The sequence below is a fragment of the Crocodylus porosus genome, unplaced genomic scaffold (assembly GCF_001723895.1).
Source record: "Crocodylus porosus isolate Cpor-Errol unplaced genomic scaffold, CroPor_comp1, whole genome shotgun sequence".
Taxonomy (NCBI): Eukaryota; Metazoa; Chordata; order Crocodylia; family Crocodylidae; genus Crocodylus; species Crocodylus porosus.
In genome coordinates this window covers 19876744-19894122 of record NW_017728914.1, presented here as the reverse complement: position 1 = coordinate 19894122, position 17379 = coordinate 19876744, and the positions used below count along the sequence as shown (strand labels likewise).

The 17379-nt window shown below is 41.6% G+C and overlaps 1 protein-coding gene across 1 annotated transcript in view; it reads right to left on the bottom strand.

The window, feature by feature from the left end:
• The window catches only part of UBTD2 (ubiquitin domain containing 2), a 51273-nt gene extending 36273 nt beyond the window's left edge, over window positions 1-15000 (bottom strand). Inside the window, exons 1-2 of the mRNA XM_019534722.1 lie at window positions 14982-15000; window positions 5142-5531 (exon numbers count right to left, since the gene is read on the bottom strand). Of these exons, the coding sequence (XP_019390267.1) occupies window positions 5142-5531; window positions 14982-15000 (409 nt within the window). The remainder of the gene's footprint in view (window positions 1-5141; window positions 5532-14981) is intronic.
• Window positions 15001-17379: the final 2379 nt, after the last annotated feature.

The window sequence follows — 17379 nt, the reverse complement described above, 5'->3', positions numbered from 1 at the left end:
TTGAATGAGGAATTATTTTGTGCATGTGTATGCTGAAGAGGAAAGAAGTGGCAGACAGACAAGTTTACATCAAAGTTTCTCCAACATGCTGCTCAAGAAGGATTCATGGGAAGAATTGTTCCTGAATTTATCTGGAAATCCATTTTTGAGCCATGCTTATCTATAGGATTATAGAAAGTGCACAACACCCAAAATTCTTCAAAAGTTTAAATTTTGTAAAGAATTCTTCAAAAGTTTAAATTTTGTCTATATCAATATATAGTCACATCATATGTAGCTTTCAGGCACAGTGAAAGTGGTAGAAATGTTTTTTAATGCCCTAAGTTATGCATAAATTTAAATGAGACAAAAGGATATTCTAGTTTATCAAGTAAACAGGTTATTGCATCATTTTCCATAAAAGTGAGTCCTTCAAAGGATAAAAAGTTACATGAAAAATTTGCCAAGTTTCAATAACATTAAGGTAAAAACATACACAAATACAAATTTCCTGAATTTCCACTAGATTTTGACACTAATATTTCAAGGTTCATTAAAATCTAAGTTTAGTTTAGTATTGAAAGCTATGACCTATAGGACTACCTTGAAAAGCAAAACAAGCAAAATCAGAAACCTCTAGACGTATAAATGTTTGACACTAAATTCAGTTGCCAACTGTTAAGTTAAAATATTTACAAATTTTAAATGCTTTAAAATATCAAGTTTTAAGAATTTTTTAAAACACCTTTGCTTGAAACTCTTGTTTTAAGTAAGTGGAAGAATGGAATGGAATGGTTTTATGGATGATTTTGCAGAAGATGAGGATCTTACTTTCTAATGTTCATAGCCTGAAGTCCAAGTTATCATGTTTGTATTCCTGATGGGCTTGGAGGTGGGTTGGGGGGGGGGTTGTACTTGGGTGGTGTAAGATTAAAAATAAAGAATTCTTTAAGTGCTGCCTAAAATTTAAACACCGTAAATTAGCCAGAGCTGCTCTAATTATAGCACTGCCCTGTCTTGTGTATCAGTGTATTGACAAGCTTTAGTTAAAGTTTGCAGTGCAGAGGTACTGCATCCGGGAACTCTTTGCCAAAGCACAGCATGACTTTGCTCTCAGGGAAGCGGCCTTGACTGCAGTAGAACTGCTCCAGCTCTCGGATGAACTGGTTGGTGTCAAAGTTGCCACTATAAACTACAGATGATGTGCTGTTCATGTCTATGAGCTAAGGCAACAAAAAAGGCACTTTTGGGAGCAATAAACTCCAGTGTGAGAAGCACCACAGTTTATTGCTTTGCATTATTTGCATGTGTAGTTGTGTCCAGTGTGGTTCAGCTACAACCTGGGCACTTTTACAGATGCTCCAGGGGTGGGGTGGTGGTGCTTTAATAAAGATGGCTCTGAGAGCTGCTCTAATTATAGCACTGCCTCATGTATCAGTGTATTGATGAGCTTTAGTTTCCCCACTGCCCCAAGTGCCCTACTGCCATTTTTAAGCACAGGGACACTGATACACAAGACACAGGAGGCTGCTGGAGTGCAGTAATTACCACACTCCAGCAGACTTGATTAATTGTCTACAGGCAGCCTTGACTTCTAACTTCTCAAAAATGCTCTGTATACAACACATCTTCTATAGGCCTCAAGACAGGATCCAGCCTGCAGGTAATACTGTGGGGATGCTGAAGTGCCAGAACTCCAAGATGTGCACACATGTACATAAAAATACATGTGCACACACTTCTTCCCATCTCCAAACACAAATGTACAACAGTCTAGCTGAATGGTGGCACAGGTGAGATTAAAGGTATCCAATTCTAGGACCATCTAAAGACCACCATAAATTTACTATTGCTTGTGCTCTTAAAGCTACTGGCGTGAACTAGTGACGCTGGTGCTGTCCCCACCGAAGGGACAGATATCTATGCTTTACATTACAATGCTTCTCCTAAATTGCAACGAGTGTTCTAAGAAAAAACATCAGAGAATTACCCAGTTTTAGGGGTTTGCTTTTCTTTAAAAAACCCCCAACAAAATACAGATAAACCACTGGGATTTAGAACTTGATTGTACATGAGTAAGATATGCTTCACAAGCCCTCTGATAAAAAAAAAAAATCTCTCTTTCTGTCTTTTAACAAGTCAAAGCTATACGGTGCACGTAACCCGATTTACTTAATGTATGCCTGCCTTCACACACACACACACATATCAGTACCATTACAAATAAACAAATACACATGTGAATAAGCAGTAGGCCTGTGTGAAGCAGCTAGTATTCACTTTGGATTTGAATGATTCAGGGGACAGTGATTCGGTTCAGTGATTTGAATCACTGTCCCAAATCGACTTGTCCAAATCTCACTCCCTGAACTTACCGGCTGCTGCCAGGCTGGGGAGGCATTGCACGCTGTCCCCCACTGCCCTGTGCTATGTTGGGGAGCTTTGCCACGAGCCCCCAGAAGCCCCGACGCCTGCTGCAGCAGCCAGTGATTGAGGGATTTTTTTTAAAGAATCAGCAGCTGGGGCCAGGGGGTCAGCCATGGGAAAGGCTGGGAGAGCGGGCAGTGGATGGGGGCTCGTGGCAGTGCCCCTCACACAGTGCGGGACAGTGGGGGGCAGCGGGGATTGTTCCCCCACCTGGCGGGAGCTGCTGAGTGCAGGGCTTTTATATTTTTTAAAGAGCCAGGAGCTGGGGCTGAGCAGGGCAGCCATTGAGGGGGCTGGGAGAGCAGGCGGGGGTCAGGGAGTGCTCAGGGGTCTGGCATCAAGCCCCCTTTGCATGGCTTGATGCCACACGTTTCACATTTCGGATCAACGTGGCAATTCCTTTCTATTCTTCTTCAATGTTTACAACAAATTTGTAACCGAATCTCACAAAATGTCACCCTCCTTTCTCCACTACAAACAATGCTCTGGGTTCTAAGCTTTCATATTTTAAAATAATTAATTTTTCACTGATCAATTGTATTTTGATAGTATCCAGAAGCTTCAATCAAGATGATATCCCCATCTTCCTGGGCACTGCACAACCACATGTTAAGAGACGGAATCTATTCTAAACAGCTTTAAAATCCAATTTAAAACAAGGCTCAATGACTATAAATAAACAAAAGGAAGGATAAGGTTACAGCAATAAGAACACATGATGGGAGACTATCTACTTGCCAGTATTTTTTATTATAAAAATTAAACAATAAATCTGTAACCCCTTTGTTTAAAAAAAACAACAAAACAAAAACAAAACCCCTTTGGAATGGCAAAGACTGCAAATCAGTTCAGCTGTATTCCTGACTCAGAACATGCTCAAAATTTATGATGTTAGCCTTTCCCACTCATCCCAATACACGTTGATTTTTAAAACTATTAATTACTTTAGTCTCTCATTTTGGCAGAAATTTCCTGAAAATCCAGTTCCTAAAAGCCTGAACTCCCACCCCATCTCCCCAGCTGCCAACATCACCAGCTTATCTGTAAAAATGTCTACAGTGTAGTTGTGCTGGAAATATAAAAATCCAGTAGCACCCTACATTTTAGAGGCACAATACAACAAGTGCTATTTGACAGGAAAAACAAACAATACAGAGAAACATTTTACTGCTGGTTTCACTTCATTTCATATTGAAATCAATTTCTGAATTTTAACTGAAACCATTACAGAAGTCATCACTGAAGTGCAAGAACAAGGCAGCCTGGCAGCAGAATTTAGCACCAACAGACTGCTGCAGAGTCCACAGTACCTTAGGATGGAGTAAGACAGAAGAACAAAAGTCCAAGTATACAGAGGCTTTGGTCTCACGCTGGATAACGTAATGTCTCCCTTGTCTACACGCTCTGCTTAGTGAATAGGGAAAGTCTTCTGGTTAGCAAGGAAGGGGACTACAGGGATCAGTAAATCAACCATGAGTAAGCCTATTCAGCAGGCTTCCCCCAAAGAGTTGTGTAGGCTTATAACAGTTGCTGGAACAACTGAATGAACTAATGTGGCAGCACTAGAAGAGTACCTAAGGATCAATACATAAAGCAAGAGATGGGATATTTTATATTTCTCATATTTGTCTGGAATTCAATCTTACACCCAAACAGGTTTTGCTACTAATTAGCAGGGTTAACTGAATCTCGGAGAGCCAAATTACACTTGCCTCCCGTGGGGTGTGAAGTGCATCTGTATACTTTTTCTAAAGTAGGTTCAGGTTCCACAAATCTAGCATGTGTATACTTGCATCCTCTTTACTCTGCTTTAGACATGGAAGATTCCAGATACAGCCTAAAGAGAACATACAAGCATGGAAAACCTAGGCTCCAGTTTGGGCATATTCCCTTAATTTTCTAAAACCTTGAGGCTCTCAGTTAACAGCAGCTGCAAGTGCATTTAAAAGCAGGTACTTAAGCCCTTACCCTCTGAATATTAAGAATCTTAGTGAAGGATAATTTGAACCAAATCCTATCATGCATAAAAATAATGAATGAGAAGCTTTCAATTCCCTATGCTTAAATGTTGTACATATGGAAAAGAAAGCTTAAGGACAATCAAATATCAAACCTACAGATTGAATGGAAGGGAAAATACATGAAGCAATAAAGCACTCACAGCACATAGTGCCTTTCATTTAACATCTCAGAGCAGCTTGCAAACATTACGAGATGCTTTGGAAGATTTTCTTCCTCCCCAAAGAACCAATTAAATCACCATACACCCTGTCTTATAAAGTCACCCTGAAGACCAGGAAACAAATGTGGTTAATATGGGTGGCTGGAAGGGTCTAACAAAACTGTAAGTTAAAAGTACCCACACGTGATTTCCCAGCAACCTCCTAAAAGGCAGGGTCACCTTTGAAGGTCATGATTTAAGTATAGGTGTTAATGCCCATTGTAAAATTTATACCTTCAAGTTTTAGGTAACTGGAAATGTCTATCTTTTTTCTATGTCCCAGCATAATTCTGGCTTCTTCAAACATCAATACAGAAAACAGAGAAATACATTACTCCATAATGAAAGCTGTATCAAGAAATAAGTGTTTTGAGGTGAGACGAGAGAGAGAGAGAGAGAGAGAGAGACAGTCACTCTCTCCCAGATGGAAATGTGTACTCACAACCCTTCCATTTGTATTTCCCATAATTACTGCTATACTTCCACAGGATCCACCTATCTTAAACAAACCTACCATGTGGTAGCGTTATGTTTGCACCGTCAATGATCGCTTGTGCCAGTTCATGATCATTGCTCTCAAATGCATGAGCAGCAGCCTTGAGGGCATCCCAAATTTCCTTACGACCTTCAAAAGCTGGTGCCGTGTCCCAGAACTCGTCTCTTTTACTGCGCAACTGTCCATCTGTCATCGGGTAATCACTTTTCCATTTTGGTTTCTCCTTTTTCAGGGGTTGATTGCGACCTAAAGCAACTGTGAGGAGAAAAAAAAAACACACACACACACACACATTAAAGTCAATTTGGTTTTTAGTTCTCAGCAGCTTTAGCCTTCTTTCTGGAGACCCAGATCTCTGGTCTCCCCTGTGCTCCCTACATTGCTTTAATCTGTTTTTAAGGATATTTACTTATTCCAAAAGTTTCTGCCCTCAGGCTTTACTCCTCAGCTTTTTCAAGGGTTTCTCTTCCATTATCCAATTATACCTGCCTCTCTGACTCTCTCTATATTCCCTGGGAGCCCTAAAAGTTCCCTGTAAGCTCCCCTGGTAACTTTGTGCCTCTGCTACTTATACCATCTGCTACAAGCTGCATGACTCATCTCTAAAACAATAGAAATCTTTCAGCATGCTACAGCAGCAATATAGTGAGAGAAGCATATTAACTAGAAGCACCCTGCTGTCAGAGGGAATATTGCATCAAGATCTTCCATTTCTGTACAGTGAGCAATGAACACTGCACAACAAATGATGCTTGCTACTAAACACAAGAGTTTTATAAAGCAAAGAATTTTTGCATCACTGTGCATCTCGTTTGCCTTTCTTAGATTTCATAGACATTAGGGCTGGAAGGGACACCGGAGGATCACTGAGTCCAGCCCCCTGCCCCAGGGGCAGGAAGTCAGCAGGGATCATAGGATCCCAGCAAGATAAGCTCCCAAATGTGTCTTGAAGGCATTCATATATTGAGCCTTTAAATATTTAAACTCTGAGGCTAGCAACTTAATGGATACATGAAGATCCCTAAAAAAAAATCCAGTTACTTGACCAGCTTTCCCATATTGGATATTTCGTTTATATGACATATTTGCTTCACTTTAACTAAAAGCTATTTTCATATACAAGTCAGCTAAAAAGGATAACACAGCCTTTATGATATGACACTATTAGATCTATCCATTCAAGTTTGGTTTGCACATTGGGATAAACATTTAACAAAAAGGCTATTTCAAATACTGTCCAAGAACATTGTTCAAGGATAGTTTGGACAGCGAGGTATTTCAAGGTTTCCTGCTGACAAGAGCAGAATTATAGAGGCAGAATTATTGAGGCAGAGCAGAGGAACTGCCCAATATGCAAGCATGTGCTGGTGATCAAAGACAAATATCACTTTGGGTTTGCTGACATGTAGCCCAGCAGTCACTGTAAATGTAACAACATTGGAGACCCTGGTTTAAAAAGGCCAGGAATTTCCCAAATACACTGGTTCTACCAAGGAGACCAAGCTTATGCTTGGGACTCAGAAGGTTTTTTGTCCTGAATGCTATTTCAGAAAATAAAGTTAAAATTTTGGGTTGTCACAAAAGTGCACTGGGATTTTAACAGTGCCCCTAAACTGCATAACTCCTGCACTGTAGACAAAAGAGGGCATAGTGGAAAACTTCCTTTCACATAAGGAAAAACAGCCAACTTGCATGTGTAAAAATTGAATTTAAAACATTTCTGGCTGCAGCAACCCCATAAAAATGGGTCATTGTCTTGCAACATGTAGCAATATGTGGAAAACAAGCAGTGAAAAGCAATAAAAATAATTCCCTTTCTGGTGCAATACCACAGGACTTTGAATACTGTACAGTATTTAATGTTTCTGTAGGGAACAAATGTTCTTCATTCATTAACCCAAATTTAAAGATGTTCTCTGAAGCTGAACAAAATATTTTAGATGTGGGGCATGGATGCATGGCTGGTGAGAAAAGCTGATGCCCATCTCTTACGAACAGCACTCTACATATAGTCCCAACCAGCAAATCTACTCCATGTGATTTGGGAAGACTCCCAGTGACATATTCTTGGGAGAAAGAACCCTAACATTTCCAGTACTATGATGAAATCACAAAATTCTCCGTCTGGTTAAGGAAGGCAATAAAAGACTTAATTTGTCCTCTCACGTCTGCAATACAGTGGCCAGTTTGTCTCTGATCAAAATAAGGCTCTGCAGCTGCTATGCCGTCAAGACCCAGTTAACAGAATTGTTTCTGCTTAACAGAGCTCTTGATTATTAGTCTTCAAAAATCTCAGAGCACTGATGTAAAAAGCAGGAATGTTTATCTTCAGTGCTCTAAATATGCACATCCACCACGGGTGATGGGAGTGACATTCCCTTCCCCACACCCTGACCATTTTCGTAAAGGTTATGGCATCAGCAAAGCAAAAACACATTTCCATCTCAACTGTACTCCACAGATGTTGATGCTTTAGATCTTCTTTTAAGTGTGAAAATTCTTCAAAGCATCCACTCCTGTACTCACAGGCTTCATATGTTTACAGCCAACCACAAGTCATTTTTCTATGGGAATCACTAAGGTTTTAATGTAATGCAAAGAGCTGGAACAACAAATCATTATGAAACATTAAGGAGAATGGTAAGTAACTGCAATCAGGACATTTGCTAACAGATCTAACTGAAAATGTTACTTTCTGGTATGATACAGTAGTTACATCTGCAATGAAATACTATGTTCTGCCAAGCTTGTACTTTTCTACCTTAAATGTACCTCTGGTGGCAGAAATTCTCTCATACTTTCAACAAGTAAGGGCTAGATGTTACTTTAAAAAAAAATGAAATGCCTTCAAGTGCTGACAGAAGGTGGAATCCACATACATTATCTGCCCCCATTTTTTAAAGGAAGTGTTTAAGTGGTTTTAGAAAAGCAAACAGGATTCAAAATCAAACAGGGCCTAATTTATTCAGTGTCTATACTTGCAATGTAGAAAGAATTCTAACTCCACACTTTTTTTTTTTTAAAGAACCACCCAATATTACTTCTTGTTTGCCACTGGCTGTGCAAAGTCAAATTGAAACGCCAACTACTACTAATTCAACGTCACATACATTTCGTAGAACCTGGGACTGTAGTTCATTAAAAAATGAGATATTTGCAAGAATTTCAGACATGAAGGTGAGATTTCCCATTATACATAAGTATTGGAAATATTCAGATTACAAAAAAAATGTCAAGGGAAACATTAGAATTGCAACCAAGTCAGATAATGAAAAAAGAATCTAAATAGCAAAAATGAAATCACTAGAAAGCCAAAGGAAAGAACAGCCCATACACTGTTTAAACTGCTATCGTGAATCCTATGCAGAAAGATGCAAAGCTGATGTTCTTTTGGAAGTTAAAGCAACTGTATACATTTGCTGCTTTCAGTTCACACAGGACTGCTGCCATTTGATTTGAAATGTGATGACCATATACCAGATTTCAGAACAGCCAACATAGCTGTTTACAAAACAGACACAGAATTGAATGGCAAAGCCCAGATGTTAACTTTCTAAGTCTTTGCTGAGCACATAAAGGCTCAAAACTAATGATGTTTCAGTTTGGAAAAAAGAGTGACACATGCAGTGCAGACAAAACGGATTGTGCAAGTTTGTTAGGAGACAGATTTTGAAATGCTACAAGACACATGCTTATTAAAACTTTTCAGCAATAAGAAAAATGCTTCCTGAATAGCAGATTGCGGATAGGACATGAAAAATACACCTTAACAGTTAGTTTTAAAAGGCCAATAAAATACGCCTGGGTCAGTGGGTATTTAATATTAGTTGGCCTAACCTTCGTTTCCACATACACTCAATGAATGCTAATTTGTCTCAGAGGATCTTCTCCCTCCTCCCCAAAACATTATGAAAGTGGGTTGCAGACACTTCCCGCAGTGCCTGAACACTGTCACTTACCTTCAGGAAATACTGCAAGCCACACAACAATGTCTAAGAGCACTGAAATAAGCAGATTCTTCCACTCCAACACCCCAGTTTGGTTCTTCCTCTCTTTCCAACTATACTGGTTTACACCTGATTAGGAGGACAGTGAGAGAGATCTGGTCTTCCTGCTTTACTGCCACTCTAGAACATCTGGTCTCTGACAAGAAAATCCATCCCATGTGGGCAGCACAGTCATGATACATCCCATGACTACCATTTCATTTTTAATGCTGAAGTTCAGGCTGGAGAGAGGTGCCGAACTGTGAACAATTTACAAGCCATATCAGGGTAAAAAATGGATGTGGATCAGCTACATATCCCATGGTCTATCCTTGGAGCCCCCTTTCAACTGAACTGGTCTATATTTAATAAGATACCTAGTATTTCTATTGCTCATTCCATTGGGAGCTTCTTGGTGCTTTACAAATATTAAAGCAAGTCTTATTCCACCCATGAGGTATTATGCATTTTTTGTAACAGAGGATTACATAAAAATATTTGATTACAGGGATTAGGACTCTGATGTCTTAGTTCCTGGCTCAGTGCTTTCACTGGGCAAAGATTCTACTAAATGGACTTGATATCAAGGAGCTGTTTCATGTAAGCAGTGAATGCTGAACTGTATTTCAGAGCAGATGAGCCCATAATTTCCTGTAAAAAAAAAAAAAGCTTCTGACAATTTCTGATTGGAATAAGCAGTGAAATAAGCAGTATTTTTAGATGGTTAATGTTTGTGTCATAATAAATTTTGAGAGTGACAGTTTATTTTTTCTTTTCCTGGGTAAACGAAGTTTGAAAAAAAATATGCAGACTTTGAGGCCATGTACGTCACAGGCACTATCAGCTTGTAAAATCTGGAATAAGAAGCGATTCCTACATTCATTTTTCATGTTACATCACTGAATGCTAAAAAATGAATATTTTGTTATGAAAGAAAGAAGTACTTGTCCATAAAGGCCAAAACAGATCTTTTTGCTCTCTGAAGCAACATTATAAATGACCCATTTCTTGAAATTATGAAACCCAATTTTTTTAAAAGACTTATTTACAGTAGCAATACAAAAAGGACATTATCAGACCACTTTCGGTGTGGAATACTTTTGTCAGTGACATCTGACACCATTTTAGCATATGCCTGATTTGACTGCTTATCTTCTTGGAGACGAGCACATTCGGTAATAAAGCATATTTATTAACTGACATTTAAGCAAAATTACTGCTTGAACAGCTTCCAACTTTAAAAGTAGCATTCTAAGCCCCACAAAAGTCAAGATTATTGTGGACAACCAATGTGCAGCGAAACGGATTATAAAAAGCATTGCAAACAATTTACACCTACCAGAAAAAAAAACCTCATGGCTGTGTCCAGATGAGCGTGGACGTTTGGTTCTCCGGGGACAAGTAGCAGTAGCGCACCTTGTGCTGCCACTACTTGTTCCCAGGGAATTCATGTCATGAGACCTTTGGCACATGGCAAGTTACCCTGGGGTGGGGTAGGGAAGGCTGCCCCAGCAGCCTTACCTGGGGTCCTGGGGGCCTCCTGGAGCTGCAGCAGTGGCGATTCTGCTGCACAGACCCTGGTCAGCAGCCAGAGCATGGCTCCAAGCGGCCCGGCTCTGTTTTTGAGTGGTGCGTGCTGTCTGTGCATGCGCTGCTCTGCGGTTTTTTTCTGTGGGTTTTTTGACCCCTGGATATCCAAAAATTCCTATGAAAATAAAAAAAAGCGGAGCAGTGCAGCAAGGAGAACATCTAAATGTGTGGTACACAGCACTGCAGATGCGTTTGGGGCAACACATACTGCCCTGCTCTTCTGGATGCAGCCCCCATGCCTCTCAGTATTATGATTTTTTTTTTTTTAAGTGGAATATGAGAACAGATGATAAATTAAAGACAAAAAAATCTTTCAGTCATAATAGTGACAAACCATTCCCAATAAATAAATAAAAATGAACAACTTTAAGCTTAGGAGTTTTTCCACCTCTAAAATAAATTCAGGCTTTAGAGGCCGATGCCCAAATTTGTGTTTGTTGGTCTAAAGACAAGCTGCTGCACAAAGACATTTCTATATCTCAAGTTATTATTTCTAATTATTCCTATGTATAGAACTGCAATCCTCTACCAAGGATGGAAGATTCCTTCACCCCCTTCTGCTTGTGGCCAGCTCCCCTTCTTCCTCTGAGGCCCCTTCCAGAGAAGCCTTCCCCCAGGGGATGACAACCAGATGGGTCTCCCCTCTGACCTCAGAATCATTTTTCCAAGATTGGTGTGAGGGGTCACTGCAAAGAGGGGAGAGGTTTCTTATCCTCCTGGGACTTGACTGCTTTTTCCCAGTGCTTCCAAATAAAATGCCTTCTACTTCCCATGAATTTAAACCAGTCTTCATATTTCAATCAGCGTACAGGGGAAATCCCCTGTGGTTCAGTGGTAGAATCCTTGTCTGCCACACAGGGACCTGGGTTCAATTCCTGGATGCTTATACAAATACAGCTATGGAAGCACCAAATGCCTGGTCTCAGTCTGGCCTTTAGATTCTGTCTCAGTGCCCTAAAACAGGGGCTGGAAGGCCTAGGCAGCCTCCACTCCCCCCAAAAACTCCTGCCTAGGCATATGCATCACTAGTCTAGGTGACCTCTCATGCCTACACTAGGATCTGGAAGAATCAACCATTGCTAAACAAGTCACAGGGCATCTGAGAACTATCCCTATCTATTAAGGTCAAGAAGTCATATTTCAGAGACCTTCCTAATATAAAGACCCATCAAAATTACTGTCCAATCTTACAAAATTATATGCAGAAAGATTTTAAATTATGTGCTGAGTCCTGGGGGCTGCATGTGGCACTGCAGGCAGAATCTGCATGCCACTGGGCAGGGTCCATGCCTTCACATGGGGAATTCCAGCACTCCAGCAGGAAGCCACATGTGGATGTATCAGGCTGGGATGGCTCCATGCCTCCAAATGCAGCTTCCCACTGGAGTGCTGGAAGCCCCACGTGGAGGCACAGAGCCAGTCAGCTTGACCCAATGGCACACAGCTCCCACTTCCAGAGCTGTGAGCCTCACATGCTGGCAGAAACAGCCTGGTCTGGGTTGAAGGACCAGGTCAGTGGGTTGGCCAAGCCAGCTGTGTGCCACCATGTGTAGCCCCAGGACTCAGCCAGAGTTGCACACCACTGGGGGGCTCTGTCCGCTGCAGCCATGAGCGCCCTGAGGACCCACTGCCTGCTGTTGCTGCCGCCGCTGGCACTGACTGTGCCCCATGGGTGGTGGAGGGGGGAGAGGCATGTTGCAGGGGGGCCCACATCAGCCCATACCCACCCTCCCCTCCGGCAGGCAGGAGCTCCTCTTCCCACTCACCAGCTGTCCAATCATGTGCCACCATGCTTGATGCCTCCACATGGGGCTCCCACCTGGAGTGTTGGGAACCCCATGAAAGTGGAGTCACAGAGCCTGCCCATATTAAATTATGCATAAATTACGCAATTATGCACAATCATACGTTTTATGTGCACAATTGCGCGGGTGCATAACTGCATAATTCTCTGGGGTATAGCTTTTTACTAAAAGTACCGTGAATTTTCCCATTGTCAGAGAGCAGGCTGAGATAGGAAACAAGAAAGGGAGATGCTGGGGAAATCCAGAATGTGACTGGTGGGCAGGGTACTCAGGTAAACCATTTATAATAGGCCATAGTAAACTCTCCTTGGAATCTGGAAGAGAACCCAATTCCCAAGTCTCGGCATAACAGCACTATTAGCAAACACCTGTAAAAATAACAGGCACAAAGGTGTGACTCTTCTCTCTAGAGCATCCAACCCACACAGCAGGAGTATCGGCTGCTTTGTTAGTTAGAGTGGTAAGTCTGCAATGTGAACTTACAAAGTTTCCATGTTGATGCTGAAGCCACGGGGAGGGGAGGGTCAGTACAGTTACAAAATGTAATTTCCTTATTTTCATAGATTTGTAGATGTTAGGGGCTGGAAGGGACCTTGCAGATCATCGGGTCCAGTCCCCCTGCTCTAGGCAGGAAGACTCAAGTAAAAGCCAGTACACAAGAAAGCACCATTTGTCAATCACAAATCACAAAGTGACTGACCTTAGTGCAAGGTCGATCACTAAAATGAAGAAATGCAAGCAGTAATGGTGTCTACAGAATCTTAAAATGCACCTCCTGTGTTTGAATATTATGATACAGTCTTTATTTGCTCGACTACTTACTATTTTTTCCCTAGAGGCTCTTAGTGCACAGGATGGACAGAGCTTACTGAATGGAATAAGCTATTCAATATTTCTTTTTTCCCTTCAATGAATATGTGACTCAATTCATTTATTTCTCCGCATTCAGACCTTGCATTGCATACAGAATTATTAATTTCCCATTGATCTTTCCTGCAGAGCTTTCACAATACCTTAGTTCTTTATGAATCAGTAATTTTATATTCACAAACTCCTTATTACCCCAATTTCAGACAATGGAACCGAGGCACAAAGATTAAAAGACAGAAGCGTCAACGCATTTTGGGTGTTCCAGCTGAAAAGTCTAAGGTTCATAACACTTGTGATAGAGTTAGAGTTATGATGTTGCTGTGAAGGTCATAGTATCTAGTATTTTACAGCACTGTGTTCAAAGCAGAACCTCAGTTAGAATCATAAGAGTTCTGTAGTAGCAGAAGGAATAGAGAATCAGTGTTCCGGGGTGCATTTGGTTGACTTACCCTGAAATCATTCTTTTCCTCCCACAGTACCCTCCCTTACTTAATACACACCTTCATATTTCTGTAACAGGCAGGTAGGCACCCAGAGCCAACATTTTCCTCCACTACATGACCCTATTCACTCCCTGAGTCCCATATGATTTATGTGCCCCCTTCCTAAATTCCTAACTTCAGTGTGCTCAGCTGCACTCTTAATATTTTAGCTTTTTGGTATAGTATTGATTTATTTAAAGTCAAAAGATGCTTCAAAACAGAGTGTGAATGAAGGAGATGTACTAAAAGGTGGTCAAGCTGGGATACAAGGGGAAAGCCTCCTTCAAAAACAGGGTAATATGAAGGAAGGAATAAAAAATAACAATGGGAAGAGGATATAAAGCGCTGCTGGGCATATGGTAGGAGCAAAGAAGAATTTAAGGTAAGGACACAACCAGCAAGAGGTATTTAGAAAGACTGGAAAGCGAACACCAGAAGGTTGGATTGATGGAGAATCTGACAGGAATACAGGGTAGGATAAAAACGGAGGAGTATGTAGAAGAGATGGGATAAACGCATTATGAACACTGGGAGCAGAGGAGGATTTTGAACAGGGAGAACAGAAGTAGAAAGGCCCAATGGAAGAAGACTGCAATACAAACCAAAGAGGATCAAAATACACACAATTCTCAGCAGCTGGAATGGGAAGGCTGAACAGCATTGCAATACCTTGAAAGAAGAAAGGACAGGATTCAATGAGGTCCATCAAATTGTAAGGAAGAAGTGAAACAGAGCTTGCTTATAAGACTGGCTTTCAGGGCAGGGGAGCTTGCTGATACTGAAAGCAATGGAGAATGGAGGTAAATAGCATGTAGCACAGCAGGTTTTCTTAAGCTTTATAAAACAATTATATATCAGACAGCAAGTACAGGTTCCCTCAATTTATGCTGTACATATGTTCCCGGAAAATGGCACATAAATCGAATTTGTATAAAGCGAACCTACTGTACTATGTAACAAATAGGGATAGGTTCCCATGGTGGTGAGAGAGGGAGGGAGTGAGCAGCAAAGTTAAGCGAACAGAGCAGCTCTCACCCCAGCTCTGGCTACAGTGGCCCCAGGAGTGGCCGATGCCAGCTGCCTGCAGCTGCTGGGCTGCACTGTACTCCACCTATCCCCACTCACCTCTGCTCCTGGGCCGCATCGTGCCCTGGTGTGGGCAGCTGGTGTCGGCTGCTCCTAGGGCCGCTGCAGTCGGAGCTGGGGTGAGTGCTGCCCCCCATGCCTCCTTTTTTTTTTTTTTTTTGCACTGGTCCTGGAAGCACTGCAATACCAGGTCAATGCATGGAGTGGATGGAGCACGCTCCAGGTCCACCAACCAATATCAAAAAGAATCTGTTCAATATAGACCTCCTATGGAGGACATATCAGAGACAATTACCCTGGGAAAACCACCTGATTGATCATGGTGTCTCCCCTGCCAGGTAAGGCTCCACCTGTCTGCATTCATCCCAACCCGTGCTGGAGCAGCCCTGGGAGCAGCCAACACGAGCTACCTGCACCATGGCGTGGCACAGCCCAGGAGCTGGGGTGAGCCCAGGTGTGGGGGGATAGGCGGAGCATGGTGCAGCCCAGTGGCTGCAGGCAGCTGGCACCAGCCACTCCCAGGGCCGCTGCAGCCGGTGTTGGGGTGAGTGGGGCCACAGTCCTTTCTCCTCCCCCCACAGACTTACCTGCTTGGGCAGGGAGGCATGCATGCTGATCTCATAAGAGTGAATTTACCTCACATAACAAATTATGGATCCAAATATGCTCATTGCATAAGAGCGAATTCGCATATAAAGAACCTGCATAAAATCGAGGGAAACCTGTACTGCATTTTCCTAACTCTGATAACTTGAAAGAGAGCGGACTATTAGTACAAAAAAGAGAGATCGGTGAGAACAGACTAACTATGTCTTTAAACAGTTACTCAACAATTACAAATATGAATAATGTTTGAATACACAATTCTCTTGCTTTTACGTTGATCAGTTATTTTTACAAGTATTTTGAGTTCAAAACAACTGTGAAAAGAAGAATTGGCCATTGATTTCTTGCAGAAATTTAAAAATCATAAATCTCATATGTTTTTCTTTGTTGTTGAACATCATTTGTTTTTAGCAAATCACTCTTTATTTTAAGTAGATTTGTGTCCAATTTTCCCCTCACAAACTTGTATAAGTTGGTACTGCATTATGAATTGATCATTTTCTCATCTTTTCCTCTGGCCCAACTCCACTAATAAATAAATTATGTCACATTGGTTGCAGTGGGAGAAGAAAAAACAGAAACCATACCCCAACTAGTCAAATCTTATACAGAAGAATAAGAGAAATAGAAAGTGTTGTCTACATCAGGTTGACAACTTAACTAAGGGCAAAGCAAGTGGTGAAGGATTGCAGAGCAGCACAGGGATTGCTGAAACCCTCAGCTATATACATCTAAAACTGCAACATTCGCTGAATTTTAAGACATGGATTTTTTTGCAAAAGTATCGTGTTTTGGATGGTGCATGGGCACTAATTAAACCCTTCCAACCCTAACTGTTTTAACAAATGTTGCACTTGTAAATTTCCCTTTTATTCATGTTTTAGTTTCACCAGGTGCTAAGAGTTACCACATGGAGTTCAAAACAGTGATGTACTCAGGGAGATCCTATGGGACCCAAAGTAGTGCCCTCTTCCACAGGTTCCCTGGGAGAAGAAAAGATACATAAGACACAAGAGACTTTCTACTGAGAAAAGTCAGGAGTGTTTCAAATGCCACACAGACTCATAGATTAGTCAGCATGTGAGGTTAGAAGCCCCAGATTTAGGGGTTTCTGATTTTGTTTTATTTAGGAGAGAGTGAATGAGGAGTAGGAGAATGGGGGACAGAACACAGAAGATGAAAAGGTGTTTCTGGATGGCAGCTTAAGTGACTGTTTCCATTAATTTATAATGACATTTAAGACTAAAAGAATGAAAATTCATGCTATGAAGACATAAGCCACATGATGAGATGCACTGTGAAAATGACCAGCCCTGGTAAAATGTTTCAAGGCATGTCTGTCCATAGTGCCTTTGCCCATGCTATGGGGTGCCGCCATGACAGCCCAAACCATCTGTTCTTGCTCTGTGCACACCACATATCAGATAAGCACAGAGTAGCTTGTCTTTGGCACATGCCCAGGGCAACTCTAATAGCAACTACATTACATGTTTTTCCAACATCTGGTGGGCACAGAGTGGGAGCAAGGAGGAAGGGGGTGTTATCCTGGGGTACTCTTTACCACAGTTGGAGGCAATATTCATCAGTATATGTATAAATGATATTCACCAATTTATTTGCTGTTTATGACCTCAGAGCCATCATTCTAACAAAGGTGAACCTGCAACTAAAAACACCTCCATCTTTGTGTCAGTTTTTCACCAGTTCCATGGGACACCCCTGCTCACTGTGGGTCAGGGAGGCCCGGGCAAGGGAGATTTCTTGCCCTCCATAGAAGCTGACCTCATGAAGGAACACCTTGACAAGCTGGATACCTTCAAGTCAGCCGACC